The sequence below is a fragment of the Schistocerca piceifrons genome, chromosome 1, assembly GCF_021461385.2.
Source record: "Schistocerca piceifrons isolate TAMUIC-IGC-003096 chromosome 1, iqSchPice1.1, whole genome shotgun sequence".
NCBI lineage: Eukaryota > Metazoa > Arthropoda > Insecta > Orthoptera > Acrididae > Schistocerca > Schistocerca piceifrons.
This window is the reverse complement of record NC_060138.1, coordinates 622,433,974-622,453,545: the sequence shown is the minus strand read 5'-3', so window position 1 is coordinate 622,453,545 and position 19,572 is coordinate 622,433,974. Positions and strand designations below refer to the sequence as shown.

Below are 19,572 nucleotides of genomic sequence, written 5' to 3'. Positions count from 1 at the left end.
CTTAGGGAATGCCCCACTTGACTGTGCCCCACTGGGACTGAACATCACTACCACTCTCAATATTGCGGAGAATTACCTTCTGATTTCTGTTCTTAAAGTAAGAGGCGAATCAATTGTAAGCTACTCCCCTTACTCCATAATGGTCCAACTTCTGTAGTAATATTTTGTGGTCAACACAGTCAAAAGCCTTCGTTAAATCAAAGAAAACACCTAAAGTTCGCAGCCTTTTATTTAATCCGTCCAAAACCTCACAGAGAAAAGAGAATATAGCATTTTCAGTTGTTAAGTCATTTCTAAAACCAAACTGTACATTTGACAGCAAATTATGTGAATTTAAATGCCCCAGTAACCTTGTATATACAACCCTCTCGATAACTTTAGCAAACACCGATGGCATAGAAATAGGTCTATAATTGTCAGCATTATCCCTGTCTCCCTTTTTATAAAGTGGCTTCACTACCGAGTACTTTAATCAGTCAGGAAACCGACCACTCCTAAGGGAAAAGTTACAGATAATGCTAAGTACTGGGCTAACATACATAGAACAATACTTCAGTATTCTGCTAGATACCTCGTCATATCCATGAGAGTTCTTGGTCTTTAATGATTTAATTATTAACTCAATCTCCCTCTTGTCAGTATCACGGAGGAGCATTTCAGGTAACGGTCTCTGAACACTTTTTTCTAAGAGCGCTATATGATTCCCTGTTGGGACTAGGTTTCTATTTAGTTCACCTGCTATATTCAGAAAGTGATTATTAAATACTGTACATATATGCGACTTATCAGTAACACGGACATTCCCACTACGCACTGATTCTATATCCTCGACCTGTCTCTGCAGGCCAGCCACTTCCTTTACGACTGACCATATGGTTTTAATTTTATCCTGAGACTTAGCTATTCTATCTGTATACCACATACTTTTTGCCTTCCTAATAACTTTTTTAAGCACCTTACAATACTGTTTGTAATGGGCTGCTGCATTTAGATTGTGACTCTTTCTAACATTTTGATATAATTGCCACTTTGTTCTACCAGATATTCTTATCCCTTTAGTCAGCCACCCAGGCTGCCTGTTTGTGCTAGAACCTGTTTTGAATGCTCGAACGGAAAGCAACTTTCACAGAGCATGAGAAAAGTCTTCAGGAAAGCATATTTATCGTCTACTGTATCAGCACTATAAACATCTTGCCACTCTTGATCCTTGATAAGGGTTACAAAGGTCTCTACAGCAACTGGATCAGCTTTCCTAAAAAGTTGATAACTATATTTAACATGTGTTGCAGCACAAAAATCTTTTAGAGTTAAAATTTGTGCATCATGATCTGAAAGGCCATTCACCTCTTTGCTAACAGAATGCCCTTCTAGTAATGAGGAATGAACAAAAATATTGTCTATGGTTGTTCTACTGTTCCCTTGCACTCTCGTTGGAAAGAATACAGTTTGCATAAGATTATATGAATTAAGGAGGTCTACCAGCATCCTTTTCCTTGCGCAGTCACTTATACAATTAATATTGAAGGCACCATATATAACTAACTTTTTGTGTTTCCTATAAAGTGAACCAAGAACTTCCTCTAGCTTTAGCAAAAATGTTGTGAAATCGGAGTCTGGGGATCTATAAATAACAACAGTAAGAAGTTTAGCTCCATTAAATTTAACTACACCTGCACAACATTCAAACACCTTTTTCAGTGCAGTACTTTGACACATCAATTGACTCAAATGGTATACTATTTTTCACATACATGGCTATTCCCCCACACCGCAAAGAGCTCCTAGAAAAGCTGCCAGCCAACCTGTATCCTGGTAAAGGAAGCCTCTGAATTATCTCCTTATTTAAGAAGTGTTCAGATATACCAATAATTTCAGAGTCAACATCTATAAGCAGTTCACTAACTTTATCTCTAATACCTTGTATATTTTGATGAAATATACTAATTCCCTCATTAATCGGATACCTAAGCATTGTCAAAAGTGGTTTCTTTGTTAGAGAGACTTCCCTTAAGCAGGAATACCTATCAGCTGACTTCAATCTAAAAAAGGTACAACTCTAACACCCACAACTACTGGAATTTTTCCATGAGTGATCCCACAACCTCCACCTATGCTGTCACCTATAAGCTTTGCCAACCTCCCCTTTCCATAGCTGTTGAGGTGCAGGCCATGTCTAGTGAAACCCGTCCTGCTGATAGACTCCACCGACATCTCTGAAATGTGACTCATGCCTTCTGTCATCAGCGCACCCCCAAGTCTCATGTTATTACGCCTGACGGCTGTAGTAAGATGAGGCCGATCGTGACGCTGAAACAGTTCCACGAAATGCACATTCGTGTTGCCAGTCTGAGTGGCTATCTTTTCCAGGTCACCATCTGTCATACTCCCCATCCCTGTCAATACTATTACCAGCCCCACCCACAATCACTACCTGATCCTCTTTAGTAAAATTCCTACATAGCCCCCCTATGTTAAGTCACCTGAGCCAATCCTGCATTAGGCTTCACAATGCTGGTGACCTGGTACTCACTCCCCAAAACTTCCTGCAACTGCTGGCCTACACCTCTACCATGAGAACTACCTAACAGCAGAACCTTCTTCTTTCTCTTAGACTTTTCAACTGTCCTATCCACCGTAACTGCTGAGGTCTGCTGCATACTTCCTACATCTACAGCTAGATATACATCTACATCTACAGTTAGATATAGTGGGAATTAGTGAAGTTCGTTGGCAGGAGGGACAAGACTTTTGGTCAGGTGAATACAGGGTTATAAATTCAAAATCAAATAGGGGTAATGCAGGAGTAGGTCTAATAATTGATAAAAAACCTGGAGTGCGGGTAAGCTACTACAAACAGCATAGTGAACGCATTATTGTGGAGAAGATAGACATGAAGCCCGTGCCTAATACAGTAGTACAAGTTTATATGCCAACTAGCTCTGCAGATGATGAAGAAATTGATGAAATGTATGATGAGATAAAATAAATTATTCAGGTAGTGAAGGGAGATGAAACTTTAATAGTCATGGGTGACTGGAATTCGGTAGTAGGAAAAAGGGGAGAAGGAAACATAGTAGGTGAATGTGGATTGGGGGTAAGACATGAAAGAGGAAGCCGTCTGGTAGAATTTTGCACAGAGCATAACTTAATCATAACCAACACTTGGTTCAAGAATCATAAAATAAGGTTGTATACATGGAAGAATCCTGGAGATACTGGAAGGTATCAGACAGATTATATAATGGTAAGACAGAGATTTAGGGACCAGGTTTTAAACTGTAAGACATTTCCAGGAGCAGATGTGGACTCTGACCACAATCTGTTGGTTATGAACTGTAGATTAAAACTGAAGAAACTGCAAAAAGGTGGGAATTTAAGGAGATGGGACCTGGATAAACTGACTAAACCAGAGGTTGTACAGAGTTTCAGGAAGAACATAAGGGAACAATTGACAGGAATGGGGGAAAGAAATATAGTAGATGAAGAATGGGTAGCTCTGAGGGATGAAGTAGTGAAGGCAGCAGAGGATCAAGTAGGTAAAAAGACGAGGGCTAGTAGAAATCCTTGGGTAACAGAAGAAATATTGAATTTAATTGATGAAAGGAGAAAATATAAAAATGCAGTAAATGAAGCAGGCAAAAAGCAATACAAACGTCTCAAAAATGAGATCAACAGGAAGTGCAAAATGGCTAAGCAGGCATGGCTAGAGGACAAATGTAAGGATGTAGAGGCTTATCTCACTAGGGGAAAGATAGATACTGCCTACAGGAAAATTAAAGAGACCTTTGGAGAAAAGAGAACCACTTGTATGAATATCAAGAGCTCAGATGGAAACCCAGTTCTAAGCAAAGAAGGGAAAGCAGAAAGGTGGGAGGAGTATATAGAGGGTCTATACAAGGGCAATGTTCTTGAGGACAATATTATGGAAATGGAAGAGGATGTAGATGAAGATGAAATGGGAGATACGATACTGTGTGAAGAGTTTGAGAGAGAGCACTGAAAGACCTAAGTCGAAAAAAGGCCCCGGGAGTAGACAACATTCCATTAGAACTAATGACGGCCTTGGGAGAGCCAGTCCTGACTAGTAAGATGTATGAGACAGGCGAAATACCCTCAGAATTCAAGAAGAATATAATAATTCCAATCCCAAAGATAGCAGGTGTTGACAAATGTGAAAATTACCGAACTATCAGTTTAATAAGTCACGGCTGCAAAATACTAACGCGAATTCTTTACAGACGAATGGAAAAACTGGTAGAAGCTGATCTCAAGGGAGATCAGTTTGGATTCTGTAGAAATATTGGAACACATGAGGCAATACTGACCTAACGACTTATCTTAGCAGAAGGATTAAGGAAAGGCAAACCTAGGTTTCTAGCATTTGTAGACTTAGAGAAAGCTTTTGACAATGTTGACTGGAATACTCTCTTTCAAATTCTGAAGGTGGCAGGGGTAAAATACAGGGAGCAAAAGGCTACTTACAATTTGTATAGAAACCAGACGGCAGTTATAAGAATCGAGGGGCATGAAAGGGAAGCAGTGGTTGGGAAGGCAGTGAGACAGGGTTGTAGCCTTTCCCCAATGCTATTCAATCTGTATACTGAGCAAGCAGTAAAGGAAACAAAAGAAAAATATGGAGTAGGTATTAAAATTCATGGAGAAGAAATAAAAACTTTGAGGTTCACCGATGACATTGTAATTCTGTCAGAGACAGCAAAGGACTTGGAAGAGCAGTTGAATGGAATGGACAATGTCTTGAAAGGAGGATATAAGATGAACAGGAACAAAAGTAAAACGGGGATAATGGAATGTACTTGAATTAAGTCGGGTGATGCTGAGGGAATTAGATTAGGAAATGAGACGCTTAAAGTACTAAAGGAGTTTTGCTATTTGGGGAGCAAAATAACTGATGATGGTCGAAGTCGAGAGGATATAAAATGTAGACTGGCAATGGCAAGTAAAGCGTTTCTGAAGAAGTGAAATTTGTTAACATCGAGTATAGATTTAAGTGTCAGGAAGTCGTTTCTGCAAGTATTTGTATGGAGTGTAGCCATGTGTGGAAGAGAAACATGGACGATAAATAGTTTGGAGAAGAAGAGAATAGAAGCTTTCGAAATGTGGTGCTGCAGAAGAATGCTGAAGATTAGATGGGTAGATCACATAATTAATGAGGAGGTATTGAATAGAATTGGGGAGAAGAGGAGTTTGTGGCACAACTTGACAAAAAGAAGGGACCGGTTGGTAGGACATATTCTGAGGCATCAAGGGATCACAAATTTAGCATTGGAGGGTAGCGTGGAATGTAAAAATTGTAGAGGGAGACCAAGAGATGAATACACTAAGCAGATTCAGAAGGATGTAGGTTGCAGTAAGTACTGGGAGATGAAGAAGCTTGCACGGGATAGAGTAGCATGGAGAGCTGCATCAAACCAGTCTCAGGACTGAAGACCACAATAACAACAACAACAACGACAACCACAGCACAGGCCTATATTAATGTTTCAAGCACCTTCTTGCTTCCCACTGTTGAAGAGCAATTCAGGGATGGCGATTGCATCTTTCAACTCAATCGAGCACCTGTTCATAATGCATGGCCTGTGGCAGAGGGGTTACATGACAATAATATCCCTGTAATGGACTGGCCTGCACAGAGTCCTGACCTGAATCCTACAGAACACCTTTGGGATGTTTTGGAATGCCAACTTTGTGTCAGGCCTCACTGGCCAACATCGATACCTCTCCTCAGTGCAGCATTCCATGAAGCAAAGGCTCCCATTCCCCATGAAACCTTCCAGCACCTGATTGTACATATGCCTGCGAGAGTGGAAGCTGTCATCAAGGTTAAGGGTGGGCCAAACCATACTGAATTCCAGCATTACCAATGGACGGCGCCATGCACTTTTAAGTTTTTTTCAGCCAGGTGTTCAGATACTTTTGATCAAATACTGTATATACAGTGAATGAATGTTGGCAAAGTGACACTGGCTGATATTATTTCCACACAATAATGTCAGTCCACATTTTTTGTGCCTTGTTCTGTGTGTTCCATACACAACACATTACTAGAGAAATGTCTTAACCAAAGCCAATGTATTTACATCTTGAGAACATGATTTAAAACCGCTCTTAAAGGATTACATATTTAAGAACTCGCATAAAACGTTTCAGTTAAACTGAAGACCACAATCTATCTAATTTTCCTCCTATGGATAACATATTGTCAGTTAAAAGGATGACCTTCATCTTTCTGTATTGTTGCAGCAACTTGGAGGAGACTTCACTAATTATTTACTTGAGTAATTAGTGCTACACTTTTAACAATATACATGTCTACCCAGATCTGTAAACACAATAGTCCTACTGACATGGGCAGGATTTAAAGTTAGGTTTGTCTGATACTATATAGTTTTACTGTAGTAGATAAGAAACAGAATTTGATCTGAATATAAGTGTTATGGAAGGAATCTATTTCTGATATTTTTTTTTTTTTCTACTTTCATATAGGGTATGCATTCCTCTCTATGGTTTTATACTCTGATGCAAAAGTGTCAAAGGACATCAGACAGAAAACTGAAGAAAAACAGAACTCAAACATGAAAGAGTATCTTAATATTTGGAATCCTATGGTAACACTAATATTTGTATTACACACATCTTGACCTTGTTGAATATAGACAGCTGATAATGACCTTGTTGAATATAGGCAGCTGATAATGGTCAGTGGAAATTTACATAAATGTTTTGTCTGATGTATTAAATAATAACAGTAGCTGAGTAGTAATGAAGGAGGACAGTAGCTTTCTTCACAATATCTGTTTCTCCCTCAATGCACATATTAATATGTAAAATAATCCAGAAGTAATTCACATAATTGTCAGTGTGTGTAGATAAGCACTAATTGTAATTTGTTGTTAGTAGTATACTTTACAGAAATAGCCAATTTTTGTCTGTTTAATATACAACTTGAATCATTTCATATCCTTGAACGCTCACCTTCAATTTATGGAACATAATGAATGAATGAATCTACGGACATGATGCCTAAATCCACGTATATTGAACTGTAATGGTTTTAAGACTGAAGTCAAATCCTTCTACTCTGGTGCATTTCTTGTTAACTGCATTTGATGTCATATAACTGCTCTTGTTTAAAAACCCAAACTGAGAATGGAAGTTACAATGTCACTATTTAAAGCATTTGCAGCAAATATATATAACTTTAACAAACTGTCTTTCCAAATGTTGCAATACAGTTAATGCTTATTAAACCAATGGAATTTCTATATGATTTCAAAAGTATGTTCAGTTTGTTTTATTAGTTTTACAAAATGTTATTCCAAGATTTAAAGCAGTTATAAAGTTTCTGCCTATATTGAATTAGTAATATTTATTCATTATGTTTCTTGCTGATTTTCAAACAAAAATGAGCGAAGATTTACAGCCAGTCCTTGTGAGGGTACCTGATTTTCCAGATATTTTGTAGCCAAAGTTTAGAAATAAATAATTTCGTTGAGTGGAATTGACATCTCATACTAATTCTTAACATAAATGAACAATCTTTACTAGTAGAATTGTATGCATTTTTGTTACCCAGGATGATCATTCAGAATATAAAATTTTAATTATGTAAGAAGGTTTAATAGGCAACAAGTCATGTTTTGTGTATTTTGCTTTTTACATGAGGTATTCTGTCTGGTCTCCATGCCTTTACATGTGAGCTAAAGACATACTTAAAGAGTCCTGATGTGAAAAGAAGTCAGAGGTGACAACGAGTCTTGTGCGCCAGACACGCTGTCAAGGAATACCAGCCTGTTATTTGTTACCCGGAAGGTCTCCTGTAACAATATACTTATCATCCAATATGTGTTATATTCAAAGGAGCAATAAAAGCCTTAAAAAACAGAGTTGCCAGCACCTGGTTTTTAGTAAGAACTACTTTATTCTGTATATAAGAAGAATATTAAAAAGTCAGGAGTTCACACTCTACTCCGAGCTGGTGTGTGTGTGTGTGTGTGTGTGTGTGTGTGTGTGTGTGTGTGTGTGTGTGTGTGTGTGTGTGCGCCCGCACGCAGCATTTTCAAATGAAGTCCCAAGAGTAACATGCCATCATAAAACATTCGTTTCAAAAAGTTTATTGCTAACAGCAATTCATACAATTTTTGCAAAGGGATATACTCCTTAATTTTCAACAGTCAAGAAAGAGGAGGTGCATTCAAGTAGGATTGGACTTCACTTGATGATTTACAAAGAATGTCCATAAACTACAAGGGTCGTTCAATAAGTGATGCCCCACATTACGGAGTTACAATTTGGTGACAATATACATCAACATGTCTTGTCCACGTCCTATTTTTCTATGTAGTCTCTATCACGTTCTATGGCGGAACGCCAACATTGTGGAAGAGCATGTACTCCCTGCTGGTGAAAGCTCTTGTCCTGTAGGCCTAGCCATGTTTTCACGGCATGACCGACACACTTGTCATCTTAAAAGTGTGTTCCCCATAGAGAATCTTTAAGCGCCCCAAGAGATGGAAGTCCGAGGGTGCCAGGTCTGGACTGTAGGGGTGATGAGGAGCAGTGGTTGTGACAGGACGTCCCATGCATAGATTATTAAGGAGCTCTGCCCAATTGTACTCTCATCAACTGCAGGATCGCTATACACTGCACACAAACGGTTATGGACATTCATCACGGTTTCTTTTTCTGCACACAGGAATTCAATAACAGCACACTGCTTGTAACGTGTGTGTATGCAGATGCCATTTTGATGCTGTACCATGGCTCTGCCATTTGCCAGAACAGTTCAAAGCAAACATCAAATGCAAAGCACCACCAAGGAAGTTTGTCTAAAAAAAATGTAGGGCTTTACTTACTGAACGACCCTTGTACAACCACAAATTAAAAAATCAACACCAGAACAGTATATTGGATGACCAGCAATTATAGGTGTACAAATTAGCTGACACCATAGGTTTATCAGAGGAAAAAATATGGTAGATTTTATATTAAAAATGGTGAGAAATATTTTTTTTTTACAAATGAGATTATGAAATGAGTGCTTTTGGGGGGGGGGGGGGGGGGGGGGAGATAGTATAAGATATACACCAAAGTTAAAATGGGAAAAATGGGTATTTAATCCAAGTAGTGGCAGAATGCAAAGCCACGATTATTTATGTGAAGCTCTCGCTTCCAACTGCCCGCCTCCATGGCTGAGTGACCAACTTGATACACACTCATTCAGGGGACTTGTGTCCAATGCCCGCTACTGCTAAGGATTTTTACTTGCTGGGGGCACTGGACTTGGGTAAAATCAGCCTCATGATGCCATCTGAGGAGCTACCTGATTCGGGGGCAGTGGCTCCAAGGTCAAAACATAGACAACGGCCATGACTGCAGTGTGCTCACCCCCTGCCCCTCCATACCGCATCCAATGATGAATGACTGAAGATGAAACTGTGGTCAGCTGACTATTACATAGCCATCAGGGTCTAATTGCAGAGTCCCACCCCCCCCCTCCCCACTCCTTTCAATAACCAATCAATAGATGTGTCATTCAACTCTTCTTGTACACTTCTGTGTCTTCCTAAGCCTTTCTTCCATTTTATTCTAGTTTAGAAAGGTTTACTGTTCCTCCTTCTACCATTGTACTTTATTTTCTTTCCCGATATCCCGATAGTTCCTAGTCTTAACCTTACCTCCACCTCTAAGTCACTCCACCAATTGTTAATGGGGGGGGGAGGGGACACATATTTCTGTGGCATATATTTGCCACTCTTTTTCAGAACAATTTGTTATTAGAGCAAAATCTTATCCTTCTCGCCTAAATATCGAAAATAATCTTAGCCATGAGCTAACTACACCATGTGATCAAAAGTATCCGGACACTTGGCTGAAAATGACTTGCAAGTGCATGGCACCCTCCATCAGCAATGCTGCAATTCTATATGGTGTTGGCCCACCCTTAGCCTTGATGACAGCATCCACTCTCGCAGGCATACGTTCAATCAGGTGCTGGAAGGTTTCTTGGGGAATGGCAGCCCTTCTTCATGGATTGCTGCACTGAGGAGAGGTATCAATGTTGGAAGGTGAGGCCTTGCATGAGGTCGGTGTTCCAAAACATCCCAAAGGTGTTCTATAGGATTCAGGTCAGGACTCTGTGCATGCTAGTCCATTACAGGGACGTTATTGTTGTGTACCCACTCCATGCATTATGAACACATGCTCAATCGTGTTGAAAGATCCAATCATCATTTCCGAATAGCTCTTCAACAGTGGGAAGCAAGAAGGTGCTGAAAACATCAATGTAGGACTTTGCTCTTATAAAGCCATGCAAAACAAGGGGTTCAAGCGTTCTCCATGAAAAACATGACCACACCATAACACCACCGCCTCCGAATTTTACTGTTGGCATTACACACGCTGGCAGGTGATGTTCATTGGGTATTCGCCATACGCACACCCTGCCATCGAATCGCCACATTGTGTACTGTGATTCGTCACCTCACTTGATGTTTTTCCACTGTTCAATCATCCAATGTTTACGCTCCTTACATTGGAAACAGTGGACCTATGGATGTTAAGGAGTGTGGAAATCTCACATACAGATGTATGACACAAGTGACACCCAATCACATGAGCACATTCAAAGTCCAGGAGTTCCACAGAGTGCCTCATTCTGTTCTCTCACGATGTCTAACGACTACTGAGGTCGCTGATATGGAGTACCTGGTAGCCTGTGGCAGCATAATGCACCTAATATGAAAAACATATGTTTTTGGGAGTGTCCGGATACTTTTTATCACATAGTGTATGTATATGAAGACACTTACCTTGAAACCAAGTAAAGGTGGTCTTGAGCAGCTAGTGACAAACTTTAATAACTGCCGTTTCTGTATATCCGAAAAGCCTTCAACTACTTGCCAAAATGCAAGTATTGTTGGGTGTTCTTGTGTGTAACCACCAGCATATACGGTATGTTGTTTAAGATCTTCTACATCAACAGGTACTTGGGCTCCTGAGATTAATACCTGCAGTTCTTTGTTGTTAAACATCTGCAGCCATTCTGGAGGTATAACATTTGCAAGACCCTGTATATGGAGACAAGTGTACATATTAGTAAAAAATACACCTCAAAGTTGCATGATCATTAAGTCAAAATGCAATTAAAAATTGTTCCCCTTATACGTGTATTTCCTAACAAAACTGAGCTTAAACACCTGATTAAGTAAGTAACTATTTCTTTCAAATTCATTCACGACATTTTTCCACTATCTGGATTGACGGCAAGGATACATTCTGCTCTTTCCTCCAGAACTGGAACAACTATTCCTAATCTTCTTCAGCTGTTCAATCTCAGCTCAATCAGCTACCAACACGGATGTTTATCTGTAGTTCTGTGATAGTTTCATAAAAACCTGTCACTATCAAACTCACCAACCACAAAGAATATCTCCACTTTGACAGCTGCCATCGATTCTAAACCTGGACTGCCAATATTGGAGTGGGAAATGGGAGTTACTTGAATATGCTGACAATCTTCCCATACCTCTTACATACGAACATTTATTATTTGTTTATTTACCATCATACACGAGGCCTGCTGTCTAATGGGCCTGCAAACCATGCGAACTACTACAGAAAATGATAAGCATAACAAACTTATTAAATAGTTTCTGTTGTTACTTAAATTCCAGCATAATGTATTGTTCATCTACTTCAATAGACAGGGTGTACAGAAAGTCCAAAAAAACTTTCAATTATTTATTGCACAAGAACTAAACATTGCACAGATGTCATTCATTCATATTGCATTTTGAAGAGAAACTCTTAAAGTTTCTTTCACATACATTCGATGCGCAAACCATGAGTAACCCGGCAGATGTCAAATTCTTGCCATACCCATTCCAGCATGGCATTGCCGATTGTGACAGTTGCTTCCCATATTCTCTCCCAGAGCTCTGCTAAGTCACGTGGTAGAGGCAGTACATGCACCAGATCTTTAATGTGTCCCCACATAAGAAAGTCACACAGAGTTAGATCTGGTGATCAGGGAGGCCATTTTATGAAACAGCTGTCCCCTTTTATAGCATGGCCAATCCATCAATGCGGCAGCTCCGTGTTCAGGTACCCACGAACTTCACAATGAAAATGAGGTGGAGCCCCATCCTGCTGAAAGATGAATGGAGAGACTGACCGTATTTGAGGCATCAGCCACTGCTGCAACATTTCCAAGTACGAATATCCAGTGACAGTGCTCTCGGTGAAGAAGAATGGCCTATACAGTTTTCGACGTGACAAGGCACAAAAAATATTTACCTTTGAGGAATCACGCTCAAATTCAACGCATTTCTGTGGATGCTTTGTACCCCAGATTCGACAGTTATGCCTGTTCACTTTCCCATTGGTGTGAAAAGTAGCTTCATCGTTAAAAATTAAGTGTTCAACAATGCCAAACCCATCCTCATTCAACTGTTGCAACTGTGAACAAAACTCAAAATGCTTATCTTTTTCGTCATCATTGAGCTTCTGCACTTGCTCCAATCTGAATGGTTTCATGGCAGGACTTTCCACATTGCTACTGGAGCCATTTCGAGTTCACGGGATGCACGACACACCAATTTCTTTGGACTCCTTATGAATGTCTCTCGTACACATTCACTTCACTCACACTGGAACATCCGCTTCTCTTTGCCAGGCACAAGCAACCCGCCTTAACGAACTTCTTGTGTCAGTGGTAAATGGCCTACCTTGTCAGTGGCTTCTTACCATCCTTCGTTCTAAACATCCATTGAACAGCTGTAGCACATTTATTTTTGTCGAACTCCCACACACAGGAAGCTCACTCCACACCTGAACCCGCCATGTTTGCGATTAGCGCTGACTATCAGCAAATTACTGTGGCGATATACAGGGTGTTATAAAAAGGTACGACCAAACTTTCAGGAAACATTCCTCACACACAAAGAAAGAAAATATGTTATGTGGACATGTGTCCGGAAATGCTTACTTTCCATGTTAGAGCTCATTTTATTACTTCTCTTCAAATCACATTAATCATGGAATGGAAACACACAGCAACAGAACGTACCAGCGTGACTTCAAACACTTTGTTACAGGAAATGTTCAAAATGTCCTCCGTTAGCAAGGATACATGCATCCACCCTCCGTCGCATGGAATCCCTGATGCACTGATGCAGCCCTGGAGAACGTCGTATTGTATCACAGCCATCCACAATACGAGCACGAAGAGTCTCTACATTTGGTACCGGGGTTGCGCAGACAAGAGCTTTCAAATGCCCCCATAAATGAAAGTCAAGAGGGTTGAGGTCAGGAGAGCGTGGAGTCCATGGAATTGGTCCGCCTCTACCAATCCATCGGTCACCGAATCTGTTGTTGAGAAGCGTATGAACAGTTCTACTGAAATGTGCAGGAGCTCCATCGTGCATGAACCACATGTTGTGTCGTACTTGTAAAGGCACATGTTCTAGCAGCACAGGTAGAGTATCCGGTATGAAACCATGGCGGTGAATCAAGGAAGTACAGTACATACTGACAAAACTAAAATGAGCTCTAACATGAAAATTAAGCGTTTCCGGACACATGTCCACATAACATCTTTACTTTATTTGTGTGTGAGGAATGTTTCCTGAAAGTTTGGCCGTACCTTTTTGTAACACCCTGTACATGGAGGGGGGAAAAAAATTTCAGGGTCTCTCTTCAAAATGGCATATGTACGATATATGTACAATGCTTGGTTCTTGTGCAATAAATAATTGAAAGTGTTCCCAGACTTTAAGTACACCCTGTATTCACTGAATTAAAACTCTGTTAATGTTACACCTAATTACCAAAATAATTATTACATTTTCTGTCTCTAATACATCATTTTATCAGATGACTCTGACATGTTATGTTCAGAGCAACAAATCTGAACTGTTCTGGAATATCTGTCACTTGTTCCTTGATGCACAAATATTAATGAACTGTGTTAGTTTAATAACTATTTAAACATGTTCCATCATTAAATTATTCTCCAACCTCATTTCTCAAATCCTATTTATAAAACTGAATGCCTTATCACTACACATTCTGATTATCATAACACATAAATTTTCTGATCAAACTAAGTTCTGTGATCAGCACATGAAGAAATGTAAACTTGAGCAATTAAAACATGGGGGAGTCTGTTCTCCGCATCACCTATTTGCTGTTTTATCAATGTGACGCTTGGAGTCTACCTAAAGTTCCCTTTAAAAAAAAAAATTAGCAATTAATTTACAGCACATAATGTCTGTTACCATATTTTGCAAATAATCAGTTTTTAAAAATATAATTTGATAGATAAAAAAATTACTCAGCAAACGGTAGCAGGAGAAAATATATATGAAAGTTATGGAAAAATGCAAGCTTTTTGAGGCAGTGGCAAAAGAGTTTAAGGGAAAGGAGAAGAGAGATAAAGGGAAAGGGCTGATTTGGTTTAGGAAATGGGGAGAGTTATGGAAAAGTCACCCCGAACCCTGGGTCAGCAGATTCTTACCGAACAGGACGAGAAGGAAAGTTTCACAAGACATGCAAGGAATGTCAAATCGGAGAAAAATGGCATTTATTCGCATTCATGATGTGTCTAAACAGCTCCCTACTTACACTGAAAATTATTTTCAAAATAAATGTTGTAATGCTACTGGATATTTTTAATACTGCATATTCTCTTTGCTTGTCAGGTTGACTATCACTATGTGCTCTTTTTCTTATTCTGTTCTTGCAGTCAATTGACATACCACAAAAACATTCAGTCCTTATCAGTGTCCTCATTTTGGTGTTATTCTGCCATCTCATGTGATCCCTCCTCATTTCTTTGATTTTCAGCTGCACTTCCATCTTCTTGTTGATTTCCATCTTTTTCCTCTCATTTTTCAGTTAAATGTCCTCTGGGTTCCATCTTTCCTATTGTTATAAATCTCATTCACTACATCACAGAATATTCCACCCTCAACTATATTATATACATTTTTATCTGTCAATATGTCTGCTCTTACCCCGTCACATGTAACTGTACCGCACACCCCTCAATAATATGCTCTGGTGGTCCAAGTAGCATGCAGTCACATACAACACTATTTTATTCCTTTATCTTCTTCAGGGGCATTTGATATGGTTCATGATCAAACTTAAAGAAACTAAACCTCTGAGATGGATAGATATCTCCATCAGTAATCTTTCCTTGATGTTGGAAAATATTTCTTAAACATGTTTCCTGTATTGCTACTATCTCTCTCTTGTTCCCTGCCACTGTCTCATTAATTTATTTCTTATTTCTAATTTCCTATCATAATCACTCACCTTCTCTTTGTGCATTCTCCAAAGCCAATACACACACATTTACATCTTATGATATACTTAATTGGTCACATTGTTAAAATGATCACAGAGGTGTATCCTGTTGCTGTGTCACTCCTGTAATTCATAGCATTACTCCATTTTGTGTGTAGCACATCTTCAACCATGCTGCTCCTCTGACTGAGTTCATACAATAGATTCATATGCAACAACATTAGTAATAAAGTAAAGGGGTATTTTCTGGTTAGCTGCAATAGCAGTGCAAAACTACTTGGAAAACAGTCAGTATTTTTTTCATTTTTTTTAACTATCATAGTTCGTAACATTATTTGCACTATGACTGAGGTTGTTAAACTATGTACACTGTTTTATGAACAGTATCTTTTAAGTAATTACAGAGGTACCATTTGTGTAGGTTTTCACTCTAATCTTCTGCCTGTCTTCTGAATCCTCTAGCTATGATTAGAAGCAGGTCATATGAGTAAACCACACAACCAGCCACTTATTGTGCAGCTGTCACTTTTGTCACAGGAGCTCTATCCCCAGATCCTAAAATTCTTTTTCTTTTTCTTCTTCTTCTTCTTCTTTTTCTTCTTCTTCTTGTGCACTATGTCTTTTGATCCTCCCATGAACCATGGACCTTGCCATTGGTGGGGAGGCTTGGGTCCCTCAGCGATACAGATAGCCGTACCATAGGTGCAACCACAACGGAGGCGTATCTGTTGAGAGGCCTGGTGTGGTTCCTGAAGAGGGGCAGCAGCCTTTTCAGTAGTTGAAGGGGCAACAGTTTAGCCTTGTAACACTAACCAAAATGGCCTTGCTGTGCTGGTACTGCGAACGGCTGAAAGCAAGGGGAAACTACAGCCGTAATTTTTCCTGAGGGCATGCAGCTTTACTGTATGGTTAATGATGATGGCATCCTCTTGGGTAAAATATTCCGGAGGTAAAATAGTCCCCTATTCGGATCTCCGGGTGGGGACTACTCAAGATGGCGTCGTTATCAGGAGAAAAAAAATGGCGTTCTACGGATCGGAGCGTGGAACATCAGATCCCTTAACCGGGCAGGTAGGTTAGAAATTTTAAAAAGGGAAATGGATAGGTTAAAGTTAGATATAGTGGGAATTAGTGAAGTTCTGTGGCAGGAGGAACAAGACTTTTGGTCAGGCGAATACAGGGTTGTAAATACAAAGTCAAATAGGGATAATGCAGGAGTAAGTTTAATAATTAATAAAAAAAATAGGAATGCGAGTAAGCTACTACAAACAGCATAGTGAACGCATTATTGTGCCCAAGATAGACACGAAGCCCACACCTACTACAATAGTACAAGTTTATATGCCAACTAGCTTTGTAGATGACGAAGAAATTGAAGAAATGTATGATGAGATAAAAGAAATTATTAAGGTAGTGAAGGGAGACGAAAATTTAATAGTCATGGGTGACTGGAATTCGACAGTAGGAAAAGGGAGGAAGGAAACATAGTACGTGAATATGGATTGGGGCTAAGAAATGAAAGAGGAAGCCGTCTGGTAGAATTTTGCACAGAGCGTAATTTAATCATAGCTAACACTTGGTTCAAGAATCATGAAAGAAGGTTGTATACATGGAAGAACCCTGGAGATACTAAAAGGTATCAGATAGATTATATAATGGTAAGACAGAGATTTAGGAACCATTTTTTAAATTGTAAGACATTTCCAGGGGCAGATGTGGACTCTGACCCCAATCTATTGGTTATGAACTGTAGATAAAAACTGAAGAAAAATGCAAAAAGGTGGGAATTTAAGGAGATGGGACCTGGATAAACTGAGTAAACCAGAGGTTGTACAGAGTTTCATGGAGAGCGTAAGGGAACAAATGGCAGGAATGGGGGAAAGAAATACAGTAGAAGAAGAATGGCTAGCTTTGAGGGATGAAGTAGTGAAGGCAGCAGAGGATCAAGTACGTAAAAAGACGAGGGCTAGTAGAAATCCTTGGGTAACAGTAGACATATTGAATTTAATTGATGAAAGGAGAAAATATAAAAATGCAGTAAATGAAGCAGGCAAAAAGCAATACAAACATCTCAAAAATGAGATCAACAAGAAGTGCAAAACGGCTAAGCAGGACAAATGTAAGGCTGTAGAGGCTTATCTCACTAGGGGTAAGATAGATACTGCCTAAACGGTGGAAGGAGTATATAGAGGGCCTATACAAGGGCGATGTACTTGAGGACAATATTATGGAAATGGAAGAGGATGGAGATGAAGATGAAATGGGAGATATGATACTGCGTGAAGAGTTCGACAGAGCACTGAAAGACCTGTGTCGAAACAAGGCCCCGGGAGTAGACAACATTCCATTAGAACTAATGGCGGCCTTGGGAGAGCCAGTCCTGACAAAACTCTACCATCTGGTGAGCAAGATGTATGAGACAGGCAAAATACCCTCAGACGTCAAGAAGAATATAATAATTCCAATCCCAAAGAAAGCAGGTGTTGACAGATGTGAAAATTACCAAACTATCAGTTTAATACGTCATGGCTGCAAAATACTAACACGAATTCTTTACAGACGAATGGAAAAACTAGTAGAAGCCGACCTTAGGGAAGATCAGTTTGTATTCCGTAGAAATACTGGAACACATGAGGCAATACTGACCCTATGGCTTATCTTAGAAGCTAGATTAAGGAAAGGCAAACCTATGTTTCTAGCATTTGTAGACTTCGAGAAAGCTTTTGACAATGTTGACTGGAATACTCTCTTTCAAATTCTGAAGGTGGCAGGGGTAAAATATAGGGAGCAAAAGGCTATTTACAATTAGTATAGAAACCAAATGGCACTTATAAGAGCTGAGGGGCATGAAAGGGAAGCAGTGGTTGGGAAGGGAGTGAGACAGGGTTGTAGCCTCTCCCCAATGTTATTCAATCTGTATATTGAGCAAGCAATGAAGGAAACAAAAGAAAAATTCAGAGTAGGTATTAAAATCCATGGAGAAGAAATAAAAACTTTGAGGTTCGCCGATGACATTGTAATTCTGTCAGAGACAGCAAAGGACTTGGAAGAGCAGTTGAACGGAATGGATGGTGTCTTGAAGGGAAGATATAAGATGAACATCAACAAAAGCAAAACGAGGATAATGGAATGTAGTCGAATTAAGTTGGGTGATGTTGACGGTATTAGATTAGGAAATGAGACACTTAAAGTAGTAAAGGAGTTTTGCTATTTGGGGAGCAAAATAACTGATGATGGTCGAAGTAGAGAGGATATAAAATATAGACTGGCAATGGGAAGGAAAGCATTTCTGAAGAAGAGAAATTTGTTAACATCGAGTATTGATTTAAGTGCTAGGAAGTAGTTTCTGAAAGTATTTGTATGGAGTGTAGCCATGTATGGAAGTGAAACATGTACGATAAATAGTTTGGACAAGAAGAGAATAGAAGCTTTCGAAATGTGGTGCTACAGAAGAATGCTGAAGATTAGATGGGTAGATCACATAACTAATGAGGAGGTGTTGAATAGCACTGGGAAGAAGAGAAGTTTGTGGCACAACTTGACTAGAAGAAGGGATCGGTTGGTAGGACATGTTCTGAGGCATCAAGGGATCACCAATTTAGTATTGGAGGGCAGCGTGGAGGGTAAAAATCGTAGAGGGACACCAAGAGGTGAATACAACAAGCAGATTCAGAAGGATGTAGGTTGCAGAAGGTACTGGGACATGAAGAAGCTTGCACAGGATAGAGCAGCATTGAGAGCTGCATCAAACCAGTCTCAGGACTGAAGACAACAACAACAACAACAACGTCTTTTGAGACAAGGATTGGGAACCATCCTGGAGTTTCCATAGATAATGACAGGTAACCACCGAAAAACCACACTTGCGCTAGCCACAGTATCACATCAACAGTCATTACTCTGCTGCATGTATCCAAAGTGTGTCTCAATCATTTACAGATCTCCCAAATTAAAGCACTGCATGTTAAGTTACAAGAGCTCAGCCCTAGAGCCTATAATATGGGTCTCAAAATCAAGTCCTGCTGAGAACCTCTTGTTGTTGCTTTTAGCATAGCTTCACTTAGACAGTAAATCCACCAGAAGTCCCTTAACCTTTTACACAAAACTGCTGGAAATCTCACTCAACTGTGGAGACAGGCAAGCCACTACTGGTTATCACATGATCCTGCAAAGTCAACCATCATTCCCACACTGCAAGTGTCTGTTGTATCTTTTACAAGACTTGTGTTCTACTGATAGCAT

At 39.7% G+C, this 19,572-nt stretch overlaps 1 protein-coding gene across 5 annotated transcripts in view; it reads right to left on the bottom strand.

The window, feature by feature from the left end:
• The window catches only part of LOC124804441 (ubiquitin-protein ligase E3C), a 226,378-nt gene that overhangs the window by 8,843 nt on the left and 197,963 nt on the right, over positions 1-19,572 (bottom strand). For all 5 annotated transcript variants that reach the window (XM_047264752.1, XM_047264754.1, XM_047264755.1 and 2 more), the window contains exon 16: positions 10,830-11,087. In XM_047264752.1, coding sequence (XP_047120708.1) covers positions 10,830-11,087 — 258 coding nt within the window. The remainder of the gene's footprint in view (positions 1-10,829; positions 11,088-19,572) is intronic.